Genomic DNA, 19,104 nt, shown 5'->3' with positions numbered 1-19,104 from the left:
CTACTTATCTGCATTGTACAGCAGAGTCTGAATAAAATTCTAAGATCTCAGCCATTTACCTACTGTTGGCGTCCAGGCTACTTGGTATAGTGGGCATAGTTGCCTGTTGTAGCACAAAGCTCTTCCATACCAGCTGCATCAATAATTCTTGGGCCCAAGAGATGACAAACTCATGTTGCATTGTGTTGTTTACAGAAAATTTATTAGTAATTCCATTTTTGCCAAATATACAGCTATGTGATTTATCTAAATATCTTTTCATCATATTAAATTACAAAAGTAAGCAATCTTCATCAGTTAGTACTTTTGATTCCTCTGTAATACATGTAGCACCCATTACATATCAGCAGTTACCCCTGCACTCCATCCGTAGCAAAACAAGTTATGCATATAATTCATCACAATCAAAATAAAGATAACAATTCATCATATATTAGAAGATAGATAAGTCAGACTATACTGAGATACATTATGGATAATCGATTATAAATAACCACAGTATATGAATGTGCATTTGCTGCTTTTCTGATACTTTCATACCAATTCCAGCATAATTTCCCATAATACTAAAGTGTCTGTGTGCACGCTCAATAACAGAAGTGGCAATAATCCCACTTGTTCCCATCTAGGCTGCAGTTAAAATTGTACTTTATCTAAAATTAAGAGGATACATTTGCAAAATGTTCCTGTTAAAAGCAAGCCATGGTTTATTCAAGAATGCAGCCAGAATATGAGCGCTTAATAAATGAACTGTAAATTAAGGTGACTGATGAATTTTGCATCAACTTGTACCATACTTTGTGTGCAATGTTTTAAAAAGTCTAAAACCAATGCAAAAACCAATCCACCTAACAGGAATGACGAGTAGACTGTTTTGTGTTCAAATTTAATGTCCAACCTTAATAGGCCAATGTTATAAATGGATGCCGACTCAAGTAAAAATAAGGAAAATTAGGTTCACTTCAGGTGACAATAAATTCCTCACTTCATTGGAACTGCAGGGACAAATGAAGCCTCTCAGCTTGGCTCTCAAACCAACAGATCCCAGCAAGGCGGCATACTGAATGCGGGACTCTGTGTTGATTTGAATCAAAGCAATTTAAATTAACAATCGTGTTTCACAGTTCGCTCTCAGGTACACGACAGCAAGCTTCCATCTGGAAGAAGTCAAGCTGAAATTAGATTAAGGTCTGGTGCATGCACCATTCACCATTTGATGTCATGCTTCACCACAAACGACAAGTGTGTGCTGATGCAAGGAGGGGCAACCCATTTTCACCTCACTCCCCTTTCAGTATAATGAAAAGTGAACTCAGTTTCAATCAGTGTAAAACCTGCCACTGTTAAGTCAAGTTTGTACTCAGCATTGAAAAACAAAAGGAAAAGTATACTGCACCATTTACATGAAGCAGTGCAATCTGTATTGAACATTGACTAATTCAATTAAGATCAAGCCTGTGCAAATGTAGCCTATCGATAATTTTAGGTTGGTTTCATCAAAGTAAAAGGCAAGAAATTTTAAGGTACTTTTAATATGAAACTGATCAGTACTTCAATTTAAGTATTCTGTAATTTAGCCAGTCAAAATAAGCCACATAAGCTGTATTTTATATATACATACACTGCATTAAAAGGTATTTTTCACCTTTCTCTACAGAGCATTTTAAAAGGGCAAATTTACATAATAGCATATATTATCCTTTTTACAAAACAAATATATTTCATGATTGTAATTTATGCTCTGCTTGAAAGAATGCTGAATAATCTCACTTTGTTCACTACAGTTTCTTTTCAACAAGGGACATGTCACTGAAAGACTCAGAGACCAGTCTAAGGGGGTTGACTTTGTGAAAGCAGAAGTTTACACTTGATATCATGGAGTAAAACTTCTGCCGTTTCATCAACTGAAGGTTATTTATGTCAAATGCAGAATTTCTGGTACAGAAGACGGCCACAGATAGGCATGTTGTGAGCACAACTGCTCAAACACAACTTACTCCAAATGCCTTTCACAGCGGTTGTAAAAGGAGAACAGTCCGATAAGTGGATGCTTTGCTCAACACAGAAGAGTCCCCATAAAGAGAATTCTACTGTACTGACCCAACATTTTTGAACTTTTAACAAAATGGCAGCTCAATGAACGTTCAAGTGCTAACAAGTTTATTAAGTGAAAGGATACCTAAATGCTTTCATGTATGCCTACTAACAAACGTAGAACTGGAATGAAATCCTAACAAGGAGCCACAAAATACGATTAGATTTAACACTCTCCAAGAAATAAAAAGTTAAAAACTAATATGGGTTATAGAACCTGCATTCATGTCAAATATATTCAGCAATGAAGCAAAATTCCAGCAGTTGTTTGGTGGAATGACTTGTGATGGAGTCTTATAAAAATAATTCAAGGTTCCATTATATACATGGTTACACCAAAATTTACAGCACAAGCTGCAAGGGCTGAAAACAAACAAATCTAATCCAAATTAGTGACCGCTATGACATTTTGCCAGCGTTTGAATACACATTTCCTATGTTAACATAACTCACATTAAACAATGTGACCCTGAACAGCACGACACAAACAAATACAGTGATATTACTTGTATAATAGACTGATGAGATGATATAAAGCAAGATCTGAAATTCTCAAACATATGGAATATATTCCAATAGAAGAAACAGCAAAATAGAATGCGCAACTCCAATAGCTGACACAGGCTAAGTCGACCATCCATTCAACCAGTCATCTCCTCAGTAACATTAATGCAAACAGCTGTAAATTCACTGGGAAACAAGACTCAATTTTGAATGATCGTAATTGGAAATGTCAAAGTTGTGGCCAGCACAATGGTCAAATTTAAAAACTTTGAGGCTAATAAATTAGTGAATTTTGTCTCCTTTTAAATGGAAGTGAAAAGATATTTTTAAAAATTCTATTTTAATTGCCCAGGCCCATATAACATCTCCGCAGAAAATTCACTGAGAGGTGACATCTCCACAACTCACCAAGCTCTAGTTAAGCTTGCAACCAGCAAAAGATCTGATTTTCAACTCCACTATGGTCGACAAATTGGTTAGGGGCCAGTCTTAGGGGGAGAAATCGATACAAAATTGGTAGAAGAAAATGTGAAATTAAGTGAAACGGACAAGCAACATGCAAACTAAAGCTTGCTGATATCCCAATGTCAATGGTAATTTAGCAGCATAATTTCTTTAGAATCCAACTGTTTAGCTAAAAGGCTAATTGAAATCTTGTTCTGCTTTAAAAAAAGAAGCCATTTCCATCTGATCCCTTATGATGCATGTAGCTGATCAGAGGAGACAACTCTGACATGTGATCAGGAAGAAAATAATCAAGCGCAAATCATCCTCATTTTTCAAGGATCAAAACAAAAATTTGCAATCACTTTTTTTTTTAAAAAGTCTTCACGTATAGTCAGTAGTACTGAGGGACAGAATGTGTAACGGGTCTATGAGGAATGTACAGCTGCATAATGTAAACCTCTGTTAACAAACATACAAAAAAGCATAGTTTACATTTAAAAAATATTTCAGAAATAACTTTTTTTTTTAGAAAAAGCACACATTTGGTAAATACATTTAAATGACTAACAATCTTCACATGCATTATTCACTTGTACTACAAATTACTGCTCTGTCCCAGTTCCTGCCACAAAACTCACCTCCTGAAGCCTGACAAAGTAAATGATAGCAATGTGGAAATCATTTAAGACACTATCAAAATATCAAAAGTACACTGATCTGTGCAATTGTAAACTGTAATGAAAGGAACCCAATATTCTGAAATCTAGTGCATTTTTAAGAACTGCAAAAATGTTTTCGTTTTAGTGCTTGCATGTTATTTTCAAATACACAACTTGACTAGTGCCAAGAATTTGGCCATTTTTTTTGACATGGTAAAAACTTGTCACAAAGTTCTACCATAGAATTGTAAATAATGAAAACGAAATCAGCTACACAACTAGCAAGGATAGGGGTTATCTTGCTGGAGTCACAAGTCAGTTATGGTGATATATAAACATACTGTGCAAGAGCAGTTGCTTGTTCACTCAGTATTTTAATAGTGAAGCCTACGAGGCCATTAGTAGTTGATCTAAGAAGTTAGTGTTCAAGTACTGAATATTCTTATACACTGGTCGGTCCAACATAGCAACAATTCTTAGCGTGCCTGTCTTATAAAGGCAAACCCAAACACGCACCAGCCCAGAGGATAATGAGAGAAAATCAAATCAGTAACTTGTTAAACTGGGTGTTCAAAAGTTAACTTTGGAAGTTATCTCACAATATATCACTACTAGTAGATGACCAAATGAGACATGAACAAGTTGAAATGTCTGCATTTTGAAAGAAACCCAGTGTTAGGAGAGAGGATACTTAAAAATTAATTAAAATCTAGTAGATTTAGAGGTGTAAGTTGGACTATAAAGGCAGTCCCAGTATTTAGTTTCCTCCCATCTCACCTCATCTTCTGCAGATCCCAGCACACTTAAAAAATTGAAAGGGGAAAGTAGTTTTAAGAAACATAATATGCAAATGTTGCTCTATCCCGTGGAAAATCTTATCCAGGAGGGGTACAGGTGACTTGATGGTGATCCTAATGCATTAGCTTTCATTACAATGATATATTAACAAACTATTGCAAGACTGCAATTCTCCAGAGATTCTAATTGAATGTATCAAAACAAAGAGATAATTGACAATTTCTATTTTACATAGATGGGACTAAACATTCCATATGAATTGCAGTAATTCAACTGTAAGAAAAGGCAAATAATATGTGCATCTCCAGAAAAGTGGCAGCAACATCCCCAAAACAATCTAAAGTCTGACTAACTTGGTCTTCATTGAAGATAGCATTAGTCCATAGGCACAAGTTCCATGCCTAGGATTGGCAGGCAGTTGGTTACATATCTGAAAAACCAATTAGCATCATTGAAGTCTGTGGGTTTGTTACAAACAGTGGGAGCTCACAAATTTCCTTGTCAGCAGTTGCTAAGCTTCCAGCTGCCCTCTGTAGGTTTTTGGAACTGTTTCACTGGCTGTCAATGATGAGTTGGTAAATTTTCCTGAGCTATTATAAATATTGAATCAATCACCAGAGGTACCGTACAATGAAAAGCACATACAATACACCTGGAATCACATTAGAAACACAAAATGATGCATCAGAGCTTGTGCAGAAATCAATAAAATTGCTCCTTATTCATTTCCTTGCTCCCAATAACCCCAACATTTTTTTAAAATTTAATCATCCAGCAAATTTTGTAACACACTGATTAAATGTTTCAGCCCATAAATGTACTCCTCATCTTTTGTGTTGCTAGGGAACACATGTGCAAAGTCTATCATTCTTACATCAACCTCTGGAGGCTCCTGAAGCATGCTGGAGGTGTGCATCAAATCCTTCTCCAAGTGTTTTATTTCATTGCTATTTGGCTGTCCAGGTGAAACGAGAGTTAAGCATTTGCATATGCTGTGGTCTTGCTCTGCATTCTTCAGCTGTAGTGGGACCACAGTTTGATGTGCCCTGGAACACCCCTTCCTGTGAAGTGCGTACATATTGGAGAGGCTCTGGCCAACTGAGGCCTCCATCATCCCATTCTCACTAGAGCTCATTACATGTACATTATTGTTGTATTCCACTACTTCTCCAGTTCGCTTTATTCCCTTTGGTGCTGCTAGTTTGTGGGATTCATCTCCGGCATCAATTGCTGTCAGCTGAGGTGATCCCTCATAAACAAACAGTAAGGAGCTTGCATAGAAACAGAGCTTATTTTGATTCTCAAACCACTGCAGTATCTTTTCAACCTCTCGAATACTTGAGGCGACAGCATTCTTTCTCAAACAGTTTCCATCATGGAAGAATCTAGACAGACCTGCAAAATGATTGGCAAAATATAATCCTAATGAGAAGACCATTGAACATCCACATCAGTACCTACTTTAAAAAATCAAAAATCTGTTTCTCTATTGAACAGCCTTGAAGACATTATGACACAACGCAAACAGAAGAAAAAATCAGTTACAAGTGGATAGTTTGTGGGGAGGGTGCGAGGCAGGCATTGAGTAAACTTTTCAAAAGAAGGAACCTATGCAGTTTTACAGCTCGTTACACAACCACAGAACCTCCCAAGGTGCTTTACAACTGATGAAGTACGTTTGTAATTTGGGAAACGTGGCAACCAATTTGTGCACAGGAAGTCCCACATACAGCAATGTAAAAATGAACAATTAATCTGTTCAGTAATGTTGATTGATGGATAAATATTGGCAAGGACACTTCAAATAGTGCCATGGGATCCTTATATTCATTTGAGGGGGCAGACAGGGTTTAACATCTCATCTGAAAGATGGCAACTCCGAAGGTGCAGCGCTTCCTCAGTACTGCGCTGAAGTGCCAGCCTCAATTATGTTCTTAAGTCTCTGGAGTGAGATTTAAATCTACAACTTTTTCATTCAGGTGAGAATGACTGAGCCACAGATGACACCTGCTTAGGTTCCTGGTGAGTATAACTGGGTAGTGTAACTACATAGTGCACACCGCAGTATGACTCAGTCTGTTTTGAGAAGAATCTGGACAAATCAACAATGTGAATTAAACTCAACATTTTCACAACTGCTCTCTCAAAGAATCAGCATAGGAAAATTGCATGAAATATGCTGCCAGCTGTTTAACACTTACATACCCTCCCATCAGTACTAACAAATAAATGTCTCCAGGTTGCCAATCAACATACCACAAATTAGTAAAACTTTGCTCACAGTACAGTTCACAGCCAGATGTTTCACAAGCTAAGCAGTCAGCTTTTATTACCATCCTCATTATCAGTATCACTTTGTTTAAGTTGTAAAGAGCATTTGCCAATGACAGTTAAAGCTGTACGCAAAAATTTATTGCTAGAAAAAGATATTAAATTCACGGCCTGTATATACTTAATTGCTCCATTTCACCACACAGATTAACTCTCATATATTCACATTATGCAGTTTATAGAATACATTCTTGATATTTGATTTCCAGAACAAAAAGTGCCAATTCCTGTAATTATAAAACTGAAGTTATTAAATGCAATAGAAAATTTACTAAACACATTCAAATCACTGAGTGATCTAACTACAAAAGCTAATATAATTGCAGGGTTAAATGCCTCTCCCTCAGGGAATGTGCATCTCATTATAACAATACAGAGGCACTTGTCCATATGCAGGGTTTTACTTCAGTTCGATAAGGGAAATGGTATTTTTATGGTTCCAGCTTCTCTGCATCTGTTTATGGTCATTAACTTCAGTAAATCTGTTGTGTGGCTCATTGAGTACCATTTGGCTTCTTAGAATGCAGCACCACAGGAGGCCATTCAGCCCATTGTACTTGCAGCAGCTCGTTGATCATGCTTTCTGATTAGTTCCAAATCCCTGCTCTTTGGCCATAACCCTGTTACTTTTTATCCTTTCAAGTAATTGTCCAATTCCCTTTAGCAAGTTACTGTTGAATCTGTTTCAATCACCCTTTCAGGCAGTGCATTCCAGACCATAACAACTCACCATGTACTATACATATACTTCATGTTGACTCTGGTTCTTTTGGCAAATACCTTAATTTTGTGTCTGGTTACTGACCTTTCTGACACTTGAAATAGAGTAAACGAGAAGAAACTATCTAAACAGATCCATGATTTTGAACATCTCTATCAAACTTCCTCTTAAACATCACTACTCTAAGAATAACCCCAGTCTCTGCACAAATTTATTTAATTCTTCATGGGATTTGGCATCGTTGGCAAGGCCAGCAGTTATTACCAACACCTGACTGCCCTCGAGGGGGTGGCGGTAAGCCATCTTCTTCAATTGCTAGTGTTTGTGCAGTGTAGGTATATCTTAGTACTGCCAGGTAGGGAGTTCTAGAACAAAAACAGAATTACCTGGAAAAATTCAGCAGGTCTGGCAGCATCAGTGGGGTAGAGAGAGAGAGAGAGAGAGAGAGAGAGAGAAGTGGAGGGGGTGGTGTGGTTGTAGGGACAAGCAGGCAGTGATAGGAGCAGATAATCAAAAGATGTCACAGACAAAAGAACACCGAGGTGTTGAAGTTGGTGATATTATCTAAACGAATGTGCTAATTAAGAATGGATGGTTGGGCACTCAAGGTATAGCTCTAGTGGGGGGGGGGGGGGCATAAAAGATTTAAAAATAATGGAAATAGGTGGGAAAAGAAAAATCTATATAAATTATTGGAAAAAAACAAAAGGAAGGGGGAAGAAACAGAAAGGGGGTGGGGAGGGAGTTCAAGATCTGAAGTTGTTGAATTCAATATTCAGTCCAGAAGGCTGTAAAGTGCCTAGTCGGAAGATGAGGTGCTGTTCCTTCAGTTTGCGTTGGGCTTCACTGGAATAATGCAGCAAGCCAAGGACAGACATGTGGGCAAGAGAGCAGGGTGGAGTGTTAAAATGGCAAACGACAGGGAAGTTTGGGTCATTCTTGCGGACAGACCACAGGTGTTCTGCAAAGCAGTTGCCCAGTTTACGTTTGGTCTCTCCAATGTAGAGGAGACCGCATTGGGAGCAACGAATGCAGTAGACTAAGTTGGGGGAAATGCAAGTGAAATGCTGCTTCACTTTAAAGGAGTGTTTAGGTCCTTGGACGGTGAGGAGAGAGGAAGTGAAGGGGCAGGTGTTACATCTTTTGCGTGAGCATGGGGAGGTGCCATAGGTGGGGGTTGAGGAGTAGGGGGTGATGGAGGAGTGGACCAGGGTGTCCCAGAGGGAACGATCCCTATGGAATGCCACGGTGGGGTTGGGGGGGGGTGAAGGGAAGATGTGTTTGGTGATGGCATCATGCTGGAGTTGTCGGAAATGGCGGAGGATGATCCTTTGAATGCGGAGGCTGGTGGGGTGATAAGTGAGGACAAGGGGGATTCTATCATGTACCTGGGAGGGAGGAGAAGGCGTGAGGGCGGATGAGCGGGAGGTGGGCTGGACACGGTTGAAGGCCCTATCAACGACCGTGGGTGGAAAACCTCGGTTAAGGAAGAAGGAGGACATGTCAGAGGAACTGTTTTTGAAGGTAGCATCATCAGAACAGATACGACAGAGGCGAAGGAACTGAGAGAATGGGATGGAGTCCTTACAGGAAGCGGGGTGTGAGAAGCTGTAGTCGAGGTAGCTGTGGGAGTCGGTAGGTTTGTAATGGATATTGGTGGACAGTCTATCACCAGAGATTGAGACAGAGAGGTCAAGGAAGGGAAGGGAAGTGTCAGAGATGGACCATGTGAAAATGATGGAGGGGTGGAGATTGGAAGCAAAATTAATACATTTTTCCAAGTCCCGACAAGAGCATGAAGCAGCACTGAAGTAATCATCGATGTACCGGAGAAAAAGTTGTGGAAGGGGGCCGGAGTAGGACTGCAACAAGGAATGTTCCACATACACCATAAAGAGACAGGCATAGCTGGGGCCCATGCGGGTACCCATAGCCACACCTTTTATTTGGAGGAAGTGAGAGGAGTTGAAGGAGAAATTGTTCAGTATGAGAACAAGTTCAGCCAGACGGAGGAGAGTAGTGGTGGATGGGGATTGTTCGGGCCTCTGTTCGAGGAAGAAGCTAAGGGCCCTCAGACCATCCTGGTGGGGGATGGAGGTGTAAAGGGATTGGACGTCCATGGTGAAGAGGAAGCGGTTGGGGCCAGGGAACTGGAAATTGTTGATGTGACGTAAGGTGTCAGAGGAATCACGGATGTAGGTGGGAAGGGACTGGACAAGGGGAGAGAGAAGGGAGTCAAGATAATGAGAAATGAGTTCCGTGGGGCAGGAGCAAGCTGACACGATCGGTCTACCGGGACAGTCCTGTTTGTGGATTTTGGGTAGGAGGTAGAAGTGGGCCGTCCGAGGTTGGGCGACTATCAGGTTGGAAGCTGTGGGAGGAAGATCTCCAGAGGAGATGAGGTCAGTGACAGTCCTGGAAACAATGGCTTGATGTTCAGTGGTGGGGTCATGGTCCAGGGAGGGGTAGGAGGAAGTGTCTGTTAGTTGACGCTAAGCCTCCGCAATGTAGAGGTCAGTGCGCCAGACAACAACAGCACCACCCTTGTCAGCGGGTTTGATGACAATGTCAGGTTGGACCTGAGAGAATGGAGTGCAATAAGTTCAGAGAGAGAGAGATTAGAATGGGTGAGAGGAGCAGAGAAATTGAGACGACTAATGTCGCGCCGACAGTTCTCAATGAAAAGATCAAGAGCAGGTAAGAATCCAGAGGGAGGGGTCTAAGTGGAGGGAGAATATTGGAGGTGGGTAAAAGGATCCATTGAACGGGGAAAGGACTCCTGCCCAAAGAAGTGAGCCCGGAGACGAAGACGGCGGAAGAAGAGTTCAGCATCGTGCCGAGCCCGAAATTCATCGAGATGAGGGCGTAAGGGTATGAAACTACGTCCTTTGCTGAGCACTGAACGTTCAGCACCGGAGAGGGGAAGGTCAGGGGGTATAGTGAATACACGGCTGGGATTGGGATTGGAAGATGGGGTGGGGACGGAGGGACAGGCAGGGGTGGAGGGTCCTAGATGGGTGTTGGTGTCGATGAGTTGTTGGAGCTTGCGTTCCTTAGCACTTGAGAGAAAAAGTTTCTTCTTGAGGCGTCGGATGAGATGAAGAATAAAATGAAACTGGGGGCACGCGCAGCTTTGAAAAAGGGTGCGGCGGTGCTGCTGGAGGGAGAGGTTGAGTGTATTCATATGGCGGCACATGGCACTGAGTGTGGATCTCAGAATGTGACGGGAACAGCAGTCCGAGAAACGTTTTATGTCCCGGAGATACCTGTAATCCTGGGTGGGTTCGAAATATGAAAACATCATCCAATCCCAGCCCCAGCCATGTATTCACTATACCCCCGACCTTCCCCAATGAGTTGCTGCAGTGTATCTTGTAGATGCACTGGGCTACCATTCCAAAATCAAATCAACTAAGGAAACGTCTGAGGTCTTATAATTAGTTTCTGTGTCCCTTGGCTGAGAACAAAACCTGAAACTAGCTATAGTCCCCAATCCAGTGGGTCCTGCTGAAAAGTGGAAGTGTGTAATCAGGTAGGAAGGGTAAGGTTCCTCTGTGATATCTTTCATGATCAAATGTCCTACAAACAATCATCGTCTAGTATCAGCCTGGTCATTGGATGGCTTGAATGTCCCTAGAAAACTACACCCTAACAGGAAAGATGGCCTTAGGAATAGAGAGAAGAAAATTGGTGGAGGTGGGAAGAGCCTCGTTCAAAAACTCAAAAATAATGAAATTTTGTCACAATCAGAAGGTTGACTGCTCAAGTACATATTGCGAAGCAACTCTATTAGAAATAAGGGTGAGGGATAAATCAGGGCTTCGGAGAAATCAGTGTGCAGGCATGGAACCCTGGGATGCAGAGTACCCAACCAGTCCAATGTTTCTTAAAGCTTCACAGTTTAGTCTGATGTTACAGTGCTGACTGCTTTCACTGAAACAGCTCCTGTATGCTCCATGCCAGTAATAATTGGCAAGGAGCTGGTCCAAATTTGATTCTGACTTTGTCAAAACAGAAACAACAATCAATTTTGACTCAAAGGCACCAATGGGAAGCTGCAGCAATCAACCAAGGCCCTGCTGCTTCTGAGTGTTGAGAAGAACAGCCAGAGGCCATAGAATATTTGCAAGAGTTTTCCTCATTCCCAGGTAAGAAATCTACCCCACCAGCACATTTATTGGGACACAGTAACATGTATCTCTGTGCATGGTTTTTGGGCAGGAAGAAGGGGGTTGTGGTTGTCACAAGGGGAAAAGTATCTTCCCTTCACAAACACAAAATCGTCAGGTTCTGAAGCCTTGGAGCAATACTGTATGATACTTCGGGTTTTCACCAGAGGCAAACAAGTTCATCTATAAGACACCTGGACAGAAAACAGAGAAGTCTGTGAATGAATAAAATAATTAACATGTGGTACGCTGACGAGGCAAGTAGAATATTTCTATTGAGCAGATTGGCCCATCAAAGGCAAGTTGCTAACTGAATTAGCTCCAGATCCCATTTAAATTCAACATGCCCTAAGTCCATGGTTCAACTATAACTCTACATATAAACAAGTCTATTATCCTATAATATTTTATATTCTGCTCATTTTCAGGTAAAATGTACTCAGTTAACTTGAAGAGGAAAGAGAGACAAAGGAAGTCCTTTTAATTCAAACCACCTTACCATTTTAGGGAAAAAAATACATACAAAAACTTGGGTTGGCTTTTTTGATCAAAAAAATACATTTCCTGAGCTGTTGGTGGTTGGGGGTCAACTGCTGCATCATCAATGAGGTGAATCCAATCAATTCAATTAGAAACAAGGATAATGGATAAATCACAGCTTCGGACAAATCCAAGTGCCAGCCTATATCCCAGGACCTGGGGTTGCAGATTGCCCAACCAGTACATACCATGGTTTCCTAAAGCTCTGGATCAGTCCTGTTTAAGAAGGGAGTGAGGCAAAAGACAGGAAATTACAGGCCGATTAGCCTGACCTCGGTCGTTGGTAAGATTTTAGAATCCATTATTAAGGAGATTTCAGAATACTTGGAAGTGCATGGTAAAATAGGGCAAAGTCAGCATGGTTTCATCAAGGGGAGGTCATGCCTGACAAATCTGTTAGAATTCTTTGAGGAGGTAACGAGTAGGTTAGACAAAGAGGAGCCAATGGATGTTATCTACCTGGACTTCCAGAAGGCCTTTGACAAGGTGCCACACAGGAGACTGCTCAGTAAGATAAGAGCCCATGGTGTTAGAGGAAAGGTACTAGCATGGATAGAAGATTGGCTGTCTGGCAGGAGGCAGAGAGTGGGGATAAGCGGGTCCTTCTCAGGATGGCGGCAGGTGACTAATGGAGTTCTGCAAGGGTCAGTGTTGGGCCCACAATGTTTCACATTATACATTAATGATCTAGATGAAGGAACTGAGGGCATTCTGGCTAAGTTTGCAGATGACACAAAGATAGGTGGAGGGACAGGAAGTATTGAGGAGGCTGCAGAAGGATTTAGACAGGTTAGGAGAATGGGCAAAGAAGTGGCAGATGGAATACAACGTGGGGAATTGTGAGGTCATGCACATTGGTAGGAAGAATAGAGGCATTGACTATTTTCTAAATGGGGAGAGAATTCAGAAATCTGGAGTGCAAAGGGACTTGGGAGTCCTAGTCCAGGATTCTCTTAAGGTTAACTTGCAGGTTGAGTGGTAGTTAGGAAGGCAAATGCAATGTTGGCATTTATTTCAAGAGGACTAGAATATAAAAGCAGGGATGTGCTGCTGAGGCTTTATAAGGTTCTGGTCAGACCACATTTAGAATATTGTGAGCAATTTTGGGCCCCGTATCTCAGGAAGGATGTGCTGGCCCTGGAGAGAGGAGGTTCATGAGAATGATCCCAGGAATGAAAGGCTTAACATATGAGGAATGTTTGAGGACTCTGGGTCTATACTTGATGGAACTTAGAAGGATGAAGGGGGGGATCTGATTGAAACTTACAGAATACTGAAAGGCCTGGATAGAGTGGATGTGGGGAAGATGTTTCCATTAGTAGGAGGGACTAGGACCCAAGGGCACAGCCTCAGAGTAAAGGGAAGACCTTTTAGAACAGAGATGAGGAGAAAGTTCTTTAGCCAGAGAGTGGTGAATCCATGGAATTCATTGTCACAGAAGGCTGTGGAGGCCAGGTCATTGAGTGTATTTAAGACCGAGATAGATAGGTTCTTGATTAGTAAGGGGGTCAAAGGTTACGGGGAGAAGGCGGGAGAATGGGGTTGAGAAACTTATCAGCCACGACTGAATGGCGGAGCAGACTTGATGGGCCGAATGGCCTAATTTCTGCTCCTATGTCTTGTGGTCTTATAGTTCACGGCTTAGTCTGAAGTCAAAGCATCACCCCCTGACAACCCCAGCTGCTTTCAGTAAAGCCACTCCAAGCCTGTGATAATGGGCAGATCATCAAGGAGATCCAACTTCTTATGCTTCCCAGAAATCATTTAGCATGTTAAAGTGAATTTAAAAACTCTAAGATAATCCTTCTTTCACATATAAAAAAAGTGAGTAACTGCAATGGTGCAGTGGAAACATGACCTTTGATTCTGGGCTCACATTCACTCCAGGCCATAAATGAGAGCCTCCTCTCTGCCTGTTATTAAAATCCTAAGTGAAATGAATTTGACCAGTCTCTTCCTGGACCCAATTCAGCAGGAGGACACTGTTTATAACTCAGCAGTAAACTGCCATTCTCAGTGAGTCAGGATATATGAATACCTGGTATGGGAAATAAAAAATGTTGCACAAGTGCAGTAGAGTAGCTGCTTTTTTGAGCCTGGAATCAAACACATTGTAGGTTGAACACAGAAGGAATTTCACCCCACATCTTGTGATTGCATAGCAACTTGCTAGACAGAGGCTCAAAATTAAGTTTAATCTCTGAGAAGTTACATCCTTCACTTTAATGAACATAAATATTTTACAATACAAATTTTCTGTGGCAACTGGCTCTGCCATCTGTATGCTGCACCATTCCCAGCTTTGTGCACAGTCTTGGGTGTGTGCCCCTTTGTCCACTACAGTATCTGATCACTTTGTGTTGTAGGATCAAACAAGGAGTGGTCTTTGAAACATTTTAAAACCACCCAAATCAGACACAGCTCTCACCTGCTCATACAACAGCTTGCAATAAATGATAGCCAAGTGTCTTGTCAAATGGGTAGGCACAAAAAGAATACCAAGTATGCTTTGATCTAGACCTAAAAGACACTGCAAACCCTACAACAGAAGTCTAATGATAAATACTAATGTAGGAATTAGAACCGGAGGCCACTGCACCCTGGTCAGTTAAAGGGTGTGTTAAGCACAGCTTGATAATGGTAACTATCGTTGAAAGCAGGGATCAAACTAGGAAGCAGTTGAAAACCCATTTGAAAATAGCAAAAGCATAGATCCTCTGATTTTGTCTCAAACAGTGAAATATTAACACTATAAGTACCAGCATCCACCTAAAGACCTTCAAAGCTTCTATACAGCACTTAGAAAACTGAGAAACAAAGCAAGTGAAGAATCACTCAAATGTATCCTGCAGATTACCCACTACAACAGATTTGGGGCAGATTGTTGCATAGTACTAAGTGACCTTGTACTCAACCCTCATTTGCTCCAAGTCCTTAAGATCTTGTTAGATGCAGGACAGAATGTTGGTAATGCACATAGTCCAATATTCCATTTCATTTTTCTCACTGAGGGTATCTTAAAATAACCAGAAAATCTTGCCAGAAGTCATTTATCAGAAACACTAGAAGGCTAGATATTAATACGTTACATTATAAAACTATGTATATCTGCTGAATGCCTGGGATCCTGAATCTCCCAGAAACTCGATACAACATGAGTGCCGCACAGTCCATGTCAGAACCCATAGCTCATAATTATTTCTGAAGGATATTGAAATGCTTCTTTAATTAATTTGAGATGCAAACTTATTTCTCCTTTAAGTTATTTCGATCTTAGATTAGAGAAGGTAATGGGGAAACTTAATAGATGTGTGCAAAATTGAGGTGTTTTGATAACAGTAGATAGGGAAAAATTGTTTCCACTAGCGGAAGTGTCAGTAGCCAGAGAACACAGACTTAAGATCATTAGCAAGAGAACCAAGGTGGTGATGGAGATGTTTTACTCTGGTGATCTAGAATACACTGCCTGAAAGGATGATGAAAACAGATTCAAAAGTAACTTGCAAAGAAAATTGGATAAATACTTAAAAAGGAAAAAATTGTAGGGCTACGGGGAAAGAGCACAGGAATGGAACTAATTGGATAGCTCTTTCAACAGCCAGCACAGGTACAATGCACCAAATTACCTCCTCCTGTGTCATATGATTCAGTTCAATGGAGGTACTGTCAGCCGATCTTAATCAAAAAGAACGGATATTTATAACGCAATAAAGTGTCCCAAGTCGCCAAGCATTATCAAATAAAATATCACAACAAGCCACATAAGGAGATATTAAGGAAGATCAAAAGCTTGGTTGAAGAGGTAGATCTTAAAGACAGTCTTAAAGGTGGAAAGCAAGGGTTTTTTAAAAATTCATTCATGGGATGTGGGCATCGCTGGCTAGGCCAGCATTTATTCTCCATCCCTAATTGTCCTTCAGATGGTAGAGAGATGCAGAGGTGTAGGAAGGGAATTCCAGAATTTAGAGCCTAAGGCAACTGAAGGGGTGACCACCAATGGTGGAGTAATTAAAATTGAGATGCTCAGGAGGCCAGAATTATAGGAGCGCAAATGTCTAGGAAGTTTGTGGGGCTGGAGGAGATTCCAGAGATAGTGAGGGGCAAGGCCATGGAGGGATTTGAAAACGAAGGACGTTGCTTGATTGGGAGCCAATGTAGGTTAGTGAGCACAGGAGTGATAGGTGAACAAGACTTGGTGTGAGTTGAGACATGGGTAGCAGCTTTTTGAATGACCTCAGTTTATGGAATGTGGAAGACCAGCCAGGAGTCCAGGAGTGCATTGTATCAGTAACTCAGAGAGGGTGTATAGGTTGAAACATTGGTACTTATAACCATGAACCATAGTTACCATCATCAGTAGATTAGTAAAACAACTGAAGCAGCATGATATTCTTGATCCAAACGGCGATGATGATATCAATCTTCTATTTCTCATTGACTTGCTTTATTTTTTACCTACTAACCAGTTTTTTGCAGAAACCACTATTGCAATTAAAAAAAACCCGAGAGCAATCATTTACGTAATCTCCATATATTTCACAACTAGGAAACTAGGCCCATGCAGGTGAGGTGTCCAAAATACAACAAAGGTGAACTAAGGAAGACACATCAACGGGGACTTCGCAACTGGTATCAACTGACATTATACGGATTCACAACACCAGATATTGCCCCAATACAATTACAAAGAGAAAGACAGCCTGGGCAAAGAAAGCAATGAGAGAGAAATTCCATGGCAGGTATTAAATTCATTGGCCACAAAATTGGAGGATTGGCAGTTCTGAATGCAATGCAGCAAAGTTGTTGACTATATAAGTTTTGTTTTTAAGTTTTGATTGTGGGGATTACTTCACAAAAAGAGATGAACTAGTTGTAACAAGGAAGGTTCGGCATAACTGATAGAGGAGAGGTGAGATAATATTGAGCAATTTTTAGATTGCTAAAAAATACTAGTTACTGCTTTTCATTGTTTTCAAGTGCTGAAATTGAAAAAGACCTTTAAGGCTGAACAAAAATTGGGACAGGTATCATGCTGGCTAGCAAGCTACTCTCAGAATTCAGAAAGCCATGTTACTATAGAAACCTCATTGTGAAGGGATGCATATTTTCCGTACCAATACTGAGATACACTTAAAACTGCTGCTCTGCAGCTACTAGGAAACATGTGTGATTAAGACTTAATAATTTACTATAATCAGTCAATTTAAAGGGAAAAGCAAGTAGGCAGCATATACTTGCAGCACACTTCTGTAACCGAGTTAAAGAAATATAATTTATATTCACACATCACAGAGGGCTGTAGCATTCTTGAGGCCATTCTCAATCTGGTGGGCTGAGGGACAAAACGGAATTCCTCTTGTGATGCATCCTCATATCATCGGTGTCAATGTGATTAGCCTTTTTAGGGATTTGGGCCTCCCTACATCTAGTCTCTGTTAGTGATTGCTAAAACTGAGATTTACCCTAATTCAGTCATAGAAAATGTGAAATTAGCTGGCTAAATTTGACAAATTCAAATATTTTTTGTTACCACATAGCATTCTGGCCAATATTTATCCCTCAGTTAACATCTAAAAAAAAAGGGAAATAGCTGATCACCACCACATTGTTTGTAAAATCTTTCTGCGTGCAAATTGGCTACCACAGTTCCTACAGTGGACTACACTCGAAAAAATACAAAAGCAAAATACTGCAGATTCTTTTAAGTTGAAATAAAAACAGAAAATGCTGGAGGCGCACAGCAGGTCAGACAGCATCTGCAAAGGGAAAAGCAGTTAAAGTTTCAGGCCAATGAGCTTTCACAGAACTGGGAAAGGTTAGAGGCATGCTAGTTCTTAACCAAGCAAAGAGCCAGCGCAAGTGGGGGAGGGGAGGAAATAGCAAAAGGTCTGTGAAAGGGTGGCAGACAGGAGTGGCTGAATGACAAAAGGGACATTATGGTGGAAGGCAAAAAGAGAAAGAGGTGATATCAGTTACTCAACAATTTCCTTGCATCTTTTTCAATTCAGTATATTGAATTTGCTGTTCACAACGTGGCCTCCTCTACACTGGAGACCAAACAAAGGTTTGGTCATCACTTTGCTGAACATCTCCATTCAGTCCGCAAGAGTGACCCAAAACTTCTGGTCACTTAGCATTTTAATTCTACATCCCACTGTCACTCTGACCTCAACCTAATACACGGTTCTAATGAAGCTCGATTAGGCACTTCAGTAACCTTCCAGATTTAACACTGAGTTCAACAATTATCACTGTTCCCCCTTTTTTGGGTTCTGCTGTTGCCACTTACATCTCCTCTAGACCCATCTTTTGTTTCTTTACTTGTCACATTGCCAACCCCTTTTGCCTTTCACCATCATGCCTTTTGTCATTTAATCACTTCTGACTTCCACTCTTATCACAGAACTTCATTCCCACCTCAGTATTTGCTTAAATATGTCCCCAAACATTTATCAGATCACCTGAATCATTAACTCAAGTTCTTCTCTCTCCACAGTTAGATTTAATGGAAAAAAGTAATTTGATTATAAAGGGCTTTGCAAATGTCCTCGGGTCATGAAAGGTGCTATATAAACACAAGTCTTTCTTCTCTTTTGTCCTTTTCTCGTATTAATCTGCAAGTAAAATGAATATACAATATTTTCCAGGTCTCTCACGAGTTGAAACTATGAACAGAAAGTTTCGCCTGCCTGTGCAAACTCTAAAGGCTCCAGTAATTTTTGAGCTAAATCTAAACAAACTCTGGATCCTTTGAGAGCAATGCTCATGTTATTCTGCAGGTCTCTGAAAGACATCTTTGCTTTGTGGAATGTCAATCTGCATTAGGTTGCCATCAGGACAC

The 19,104-nt window shown here is 40.8% G+C and overlaps 1 protein-coding gene across 4 annotated transcripts in view; it reads right to left on the bottom strand.

Moving 5' to 3' along the window:
- The window catches only part of ipmkb (inositol polyphosphate multikinase b), a 123,027-nt gene that overhangs the window by 13,132 nt on the left and 90,791 nt on the right, over nt 1-19,104 (bottom strand). The window contains exon 6 of one of the 4 annotated variants that reach the window (XM_041209093.1): nt 181-5,897. The exons of 2 other annotated variants lie outside the window; for them this stretch is intronic. In XM_041209093.1, coding sequence (XP_041065027.1) covers nt 5,266-5,897 — 632 coding nt within the window. In that variant the 3' untranslated portion in view covers nt 181-5,265. Of the gene's footprint in view, nt 1-180; nt 5,898-19,104 lie in introns of those variants that run through there. One more of the 4 variants, XM_041209096.1, reaches the window with a different exon arrangement.

The sequence above is a fragment of the Carcharodon carcharias genome, chromosome 17, assembly GCF_017639515.1.
Source record: "Carcharodon carcharias isolate sCarCar2 chromosome 17, sCarCar2.pri, whole genome shotgun sequence".
Classification (NCBI taxonomy): Eukaryota; Metazoa; Chordata; class Chondrichthyes; order Lamniformes; family Lamnidae; genus Carcharodon; species Carcharodon carcharias.
The sequence above is the reverse complement of the archived record's forward strand: the minus strand, read 5'-3'. Positions and strand labels throughout refer to the sequence as shown.